Source organism: Thermobia domestica, chromosome 9 (genome assembly GCF_964235325.1).
Source record: "Thermobia domestica chromosome 9, izTheDome1.hap1.1, whole genome shotgun sequence".
In the NCBI taxonomy this organism is placed as follows: Eukaryota; Metazoa; Arthropoda; class Insecta; order Zygentoma; family Lepismatidae; genus Thermobia; species Thermobia domestica.
Genome location: NC_137462.1, coordinates 59,905,888 through 59,913,548, shown reverse-complemented (window position 1 = coordinate 59,913,548; position 7,661 = coordinate 59,905,888). Strand labels below are relative to the sequence as shown.

Below are 7,661 nucleotides of genomic sequence, written 5' to 3'. Positions count from 1 at the left end.
GTTTGGCCTAGGCGTTAATCAATCTGTCAGTGAGGACTTGTTCTTTTATGTGTAGAGGTCACATTTGATCCTCAACAAACGTTCTACTTTTAGTGTTCCTAAAGTGTTCCAACTCCTCTAAATTTAAAATACTGTATATTTATTACTAGATTCAGTACTAGTAGAAAAAAACAAAAATTCTTTGAGTTTAACGTCCCATAATTATGCCCGTTAGACTGATACTTAAGGGAGACGATAATTAAAGCAAGTGAATGATTATGGAAAAAATAGTGGAATGAGAAAGTGGGAGGAAATGGAAGTACCCCATATAGAACCCACGAGTACAACCACCAACTTACTTAGATGGGAATCGAATCAGGGACCCCACACACCAGAGTTAAGCTCACTACCACTGAGCTTCCATACTTCCAAGAAAAAACAGTCGCTCTATTCTATACATAATAAATTAATTATATAACATATTGTTTGAAATTTTGATTTGTTGATATTTTTTCTGTTTTAGGATATTTATGACGAAAATGTTTTCCTTTTGCAGGTTCAATGATTTTGCATGTTTCCTATATTACGTACAAAAATTCTCCACCAATAGTTTCTCTTTTTATCACTTAACGTACTTTCCTCATTCCATTTTAAGTTAGGAAATTTCTTTTAAAATATTGTCCTCTTAGTGAGATCTAATACCTATAAAAGTTAATCGTTCTCCTGACTCCCCTGTTCTCAAATCCATACACACACATAAAATTCTGTAATTATCTTTTCCTTTTTTCCTCCAATTAGCCAATAACCTCATGCCAGAGAGACAAAGCAAATAGTGTCAACGAACATTGCGTTAACATTGACCTTATCAAGATAAAAAAAGAAACGAAAGAAAATGTATCCAATGCAGTTAGTTTACATCTGTTATGTACACGAACTCACGTTCTGTCTTCGGACATTGAGAAGAAAGATACTTATATAATGGGAGAGATCCAGACAAGCATACTTACTTTACATAAACTAAGGATTAAAAAATGTTCAAGAGCATGGCATATTGTCCTAGCATTATATATGTGGACACAAATAAGAACAAGTTCATTGTCCATTAGACTATATATAAAGATTCCTGAACCACGTACCTATGCAATAGTGTTTGCAATATTATAGTCAAGTGCATTCAACCAATTCTAGTCTTCATAAGTTTAGCTCAAGTTCATGTGTTTATATTTTGCTTAGGTTTGTCAATTTGGTAAAAGAAAGTTGCTTTCCTTCAGATTTTATGCTCAAACAATGTATTTTTATTCGATTTTCGGATTCTTCTACTGTGTGTGTTTCCAGCTACTTATTTTGTCTAATGTGGAAGCAGAGAACAAAACAAATATTGGTAAGTAAAATAATAATTATTTTTAAAAATTACTATTAGAGAAGGAATATTTTTTTAATACAATTGTCGGAACGAAACCATTAAGACGAGAATTTGCTATTTAAATTCCTTTACGTTACGCCTAAAAGTAACGAGACACTACGATAGAGAAATTAGTCACCTCCAACGTAACTAGTGATTTGTGCGCTGCAACTAATGTTTAGGAGGTACAGAGACCAAGTTCAGAGTACAATGCCGCGAGGTGCAGAGTTCATAGAGTAGGGAAATGATATTATTATTATTATTATTATTATTATTATTATTATTATTATTATTATTATTATTATTATTATTATTATTATTATTATTATTATTATTATTATTATTATTAGTGTAGTATGCATGACATCACAACTAGGAAGATGACTACAAAGTTCAACAAACTAAAACTGCCTTTGGCATTTATTCTGTGGCTGCAGGAAAATGCAGGAATAGAAGAAGATGAAAATAACAGAACTAGCAGCGGCTGGACAAAATGGAGAAAAAGAGGGAGGAGTATTATGTGATCCTAAGGTACAAATACGCCTTAAAGAAAAGGTTTACAAAACAGTAGTGAGACCTGCCATATTATATGGAGTGGAATGTTGGACAACAAAGAAGAGAGAGAAACAAAAGTTGAATGAAAGTTCTTTAGATGAAGATGCTGCGGTGATGTGTGGAGTGACGCGGAAGGACAAAATTTAAAAATCCGGCAAAGTGAGACCAATAGTAGAAAAACTGAAAGAAAGTAGACTCACATTATTAGGGCATGTATAAAGATAACCTTTGGAATATGTAGCTGACCGAGTGGATGGTATAGAACGGAATGCTAAACGAGCTGAGGCCGGCCAAAGAAGATTTATTAAGAACAATATGGTCCAGTACGGGGTCACAGTGGATATGACATAAGATGGAACAGGTGGTGAACAGCGATCCGAAAAGCGGACCCCAACTAACTGGAGAAAAGATTTAAAAGAAGACGAAAAGCGAGATAAGCGGAAGACATTGTTGGAATGTTTCATTTCTAGCAGAAATTTCACTTAGATACTGATACATAATACAACGGAAGGTTCAAAACAATCAGTCAATCATCAGCATCTGTTATCAGTTTCTGGTCGGATCAGAAGTGTAAGTTTACATACACTCTTGAATATTTCTACAGAGGCGAGCATTTAAACTTTAAATCATGCAATCCAATCTAGTTTCCGGTACTTATACAGTGAAATAAGGTAATTATTAAAAAATCACACTGTTTCTGTTCCAATGAACATTTGTGAATGTAAGACATCTCTTGTAGACAATTATTGCTAGAGAACATACCGTCAACCACGAAATATAAAATAAATGGTGGAGGAATCAATGTTTACCATAACTTTGAATCATGAGTGGTTGTTCACAGTATATCTACGGTATCGACAGTAATATCTACCAGATATGCAGGTTTTCAGTACAGATTTAATTTTTTCCAAGACGATAAATGTGCAATGTTGCACTTACTTTTAGGTACTGTTATGTTCGCTAACTAGGTTGGCCTTCTCAAAGCACTAACTTGAACTCTATCGAACACTTGAGGTTGAAAGCCCTATCAATGTCAGGCAGACTTACCCAATGCCTGTGGTCAAACGAACTAACACCCGCGTTAAAGAATGAAGAGATATAGAACTTTTGCCAATATAGTCTTTCCTCAATTTATGGATTATTTCCAATATACTGGCTGCTATGATTATAGTATATGATAGCTCAACGAAGTACTTGTATTTCACACTAAAGGAAACCAGGATATGTTAAGATAGACACCTAACTACTCTTTGAAAAAGTAGTGCATGTTATATGCAAATTATAGCTCACAATATAAGGTATCTTATTTATGAAATAGATATTCGTATTTATATTGATTAGATTTTATTTTCTAAAATGAAAAAAAAAAGATATTGAGCAATTTTAGCGGAACATATACACTCGCCAGCCAAAACATGACCCCTACCTAATATTTGGCACGTCCATCTTTGGCTCGCAAGACAGCGGCAATGTAATTTGGCATGGAAGCAATGAGTCCTTGGTGGGTGGCTGGAGGCATGGCGCACCATATCTACAGACGCAAGTCACTAAATTTCCGGAAATTTCGCGGAGGGAGCCTACGAACTAGGATATCACCTTCAATGTCATCCCGAAGGTGTTTCATTGGGTTAAAATTGTGTGATTTTGGAGGCCATAAGCAACTGAAATTCACTACTGTGCTTCTTGAACCACTGCAGCACAACTTGACTTTGTGACAAAGAATGTTGCCCTGCTGAAAAATGACATTAACAGCTCACAACATGGCCGACAAGAATGGTATAGATACTTGATCAGCAATGACCTGCTGATAGCTAGAAGCCGCCATGATGCCATCCACATACACTATTCGAACCATGGATGACCATTTGAAAGTCCCCCAAATCATGATGGAACCACTACGAGGCTGTCGCTATCCAATTATGCATGTCTCGAGCAGCTGTTTCGTTGAAAACGACAGATTCTCACCGGTTATCGATGAGATTCGTGATTCGTTGGATCATGCAATCGGTTTTCCAATGAAGATGCCACGAGTCTATTCCAGTTGTAATCGACGATGCTGTGTGGTTAACTTTGGTAAACGTGTGGATATATCTAACAGCGTTTGGTGAGCTATGTGCTCAGATACACTTGCGCTTTGTCCACTGTTAAAGCATGCTGTTAATTGTACCATAGTTTGCGTAATAGCTTGTTTTATCAACCTCAGAAGTCTACGACTTCCGACATCTTTAATGAGAGGTGGGATCCCCATGCCTTGTCATTTTGTTCTTGTTTCTTTCTCCTTTTCCCAACTTTGGAAGACTCTAACCTCAGCAGTTTGCGGCCACCCGACAAGTTGTGTTGTTTCCGAGATGTTCGCTCTCAATCGCCTGACCGTGACAATCTGAACGCTATCAAACTCGGATAAATCACCCAACTTTGCACAATAACACGGTGACTAATGGAGTGAGGTCTCTGGTACCGTCTATCGAGCGGTTCTGCTATGCCCCGTGACTCTTACGTCACACCAACTATTTCATTCAAAAAGTAGCGGGTGGTGATAGTAATTTGGCTGGTAAGTGTATATACACTGTTCTTCTTATTGTTAATAAATACTTTTAATCTAACCATCAAGAAATCTGAAAGAAAGTTGCAGAAAGCTTTTCTGTTTTGAAAGAACAATGCTTCCTATACAGAGTTGGAAAAATACTGTTTTCAATCGATAAATCAATCACATCAGTTCAGCTTAATCAACATATGAAGAGTTCCGTCAAAGACACACACAAGTCACTTTTTGTACTTAACTATGATTTAGCTATTCATGGATATTGATATAGTCACTATCATAGAACTAGAACTTTTTACTTCTGTATTCTTAACGTCCCACCAGTATACTTCAGGACTAAGGTTGATTGGCTTTGGAAATTTTATCGTCTCTTTCAACACCAATCTGCATGAAATGGGGACCTAAAGCTTAACGTCAGATCCGAACGCTTTTGTTGGGAACCGAATCTCGGTCTCTGACTCGAAAAACACATATGCTAACCACGCAAGCAAGAGAAAGTTCACCGAGTCTAGGGAAAACGCTGATTATGATCATATGAATGGAATGCTGGAAGATGAACACGTAGAAAACACACACACGACGTTAGTCCACCGCTAAACTCACTTGATAAGAGAAGTATTCCACACACCAAAAGTGAGCACTCTCCTACTGAGCTACCACGGCCACAGAACTTTGAACTGTTTACCCATTTACAAAACATGTCAAAGATGATTTGGTATAGAACTTTAAGAATAATTAGGACTATATAATACCCTTCATGTAAACGAAACTTTCCCATCATTTGTGATTATCTCTGATGAAATCAAATCCTTAATATATTATATCAAGAATGAAATGAAATTGAAATAAACATTTTGGTTTTTGACTTGTTTTGAGCTTAAGGTCCCTTTTACCAGCATTGAGCCAAAGGCGTAAATAAGGGGCCTTCAGACCCCGCATCGCAGGAGGGCCCAAGCCATCAGGGGGGCCCCAAATCTTGAAGTGGGACGTAGAAAAGGGGCCCCACTCCACGCTGTCTGCGGGGTGGCCCCCAAGCTTTTAGTTACGCCATTGCATTGAGCCTATTTGAGCCGTAGACCTAAAACTGAATGTAGGATCCGAGTAACATAAACTCGGCTTGAACGCTTGCTATTTAGTAATAAAAGAACTCAAACAATAAACATTAAAATTGTTAAGATTTTTTTTTTGGGGGGGGGGTCATCTAGTTTCGTGTTATTTGTTGATTTACTTTTTTTCTTTCCTAACAGATGGGGAAATAGAAGAACGCTTAGCATTCGCTTCACTGTTTGGAAACTGTCAACGTCCATGCAGAAAACGAAGATTTCCCAGAATCTGCTATTTCAAGTTTAATCTTGAATTTTACCCAACCATGAATCAGTAAGTTAATAGCAGTTTATCTACTTTTTTAAAAAATAATAATAATAATAATAATTTTAAAAGTAACAAGAAAGCATAAACTTAAAGCAAAATCGTCAATTTATAAATACTATTTTCGTTGCTGACTTTTTACAGTGCAAATGAGTAAGTCTACATATCGTATAACTGCACTCTATGAAAAATGCATTGCAGTTATAAGAGTTTTAAATAATAGTGCTTAACAGATGGTAGATAACATCATAAATTGGTTACACATTTTAAAGTATAATTGTTTACGTATCAGTGGCGTCGATTTCAGAATAACTTTGGAGAGCGTCTAAGTGTATATTTGGTTGTTAAATGTCGTCTAATAAGACATCAATGAGAATCATAATACTAATAAGAGGACCAAACAAACTTCAACCTCTTGCCCCTTCCCATAGGACCTGCGCCCGTGTGTACTATTAATTTTGTAGCAATTTTCATAATAAACTTTATATTCATACATTAGTATATTGACAACCCCTTTGTTTTCAAAAGTCTCTTTTGCGATTTGCTTTTACGTTTTCCTAATTGATTTTAACAACCTGCAGCAGAAACAATCTATAGCGGAATACAGTGGATGGTGACGCTGGTGTTGAGTTTCATTAACAGGTGCCAAATTTTAGAACGTCATGCTTTAAAATTCGCATACAGAAGTAAAATCCCTCGCCCAATTAATTTATTGCATGCTTGGACAGATTTTTCAATTAATCATACACTTCGTTGAAACGTTTCGAGCTCAGGAGCTCCCTTGTGGCTAAGCGGTTAAGCGTAAGCGTCTTTGGCGTGGAAGACCCGGGTTCGATTCCCTGCGGGAGCTCATGTGGTTTGAACTCCACGTTAATCAGTAGGTCCCGTCTCATATAGCCTCGCTGCTGAAAGGGACGTTAAACTCAAAATCAACTCAAGTTACGAGCTCAATGTGCGGATAATTCGAAAAAAGATCTCTTTCATTGATTTTTAAAGCAAAGATTAATGTAATTGAACACTTTTGATGTAATTGTAATTGAAAAATTAATGTAATTGTATTTTTTTTTATCTAATCAACCGCCTTATATTTCTCGTATCTCGCATTACTGTTTAATAACAGCAGGTGTGTTCCGTGTACGAGGGTAATCCCATAAGTAATGTCTCCAAAGCGCTGGGGACGCAGGGAAACTGGCTGTTTGAGTAGCTGTTGGCAGCACTGTTGTGCTTGTTTCCTCCACTTTAAAATAATTTTGTACTCGCCTCGCTAGAAAGCTCAGTCTCATAGTTCGCGCAGTTACTCGATTTTCGAACACAAAAGGCAATAAAAAAATCTGAAATTCATGGCTCATTGAAGAACGTTTATGCGATTTGTTCATGAATGTTAAAAACGTCCGTAAGTGGTGCAAGGAGATTGCAGCTGACCGTGTTGTAATCCACGATAAAGAAAGGATCGGAAACCGCCAATTTCCGACCAGACAGTCATGAAGATTGAGCAAAGTAGTGAGTAGCACTTGTTTCTTAAGCTGAAAGAGCATTTGTCCGGAACGCGCTTCAGCAACGGCAACAAGGTGAAAAATTAGGCTCAACGCTTTTGCAAACACATGACGAAGAGCTGGTATTACATGGGTATACAAAAACTATCACAGCGCCTACAGAAATGCATATACAAAAATGTCGATTATGTAGAAAAATATATAAATATACAGCCTTGAAAACAGTATAAAAATTATTACGTTTCTTTGCATTTCTAAAAAAGTACGAGACTTTACTTTTCGGATTACTCTCGTATTTTTGCTCATACAGCAATTGTAGATT

General features: G+C 36.8%; 1 protein-coding gene across 1 annotated transcript in view; it reads left to right on the top strand.

The window, feature by feature from the left end:
• Positions 1 to 972: 972 nt before the first annotated feature.
• LOC145660827 (multicopper oxidase 3-like) overlaps positions 973 to 7,661 on the top strand; it is a 46,418-nt gene continuing 39,729 nt past the window's right edge. The window contains exons 1-2 of the mRNA XM_081726246.1: positions 973 to 1,360; positions 5,726 to 5,855. Of these exons, the coding sequence (XP_081582372.1) occupies positions 1,267 to 1,360; positions 5,726 to 5,855 (224 nt within the window). The 5' untranslated portion in view covers positions 973 to 1,266. The remainder of the gene's footprint in view (positions 1,361 to 5,725; positions 5,856 to 7,661) is intronic.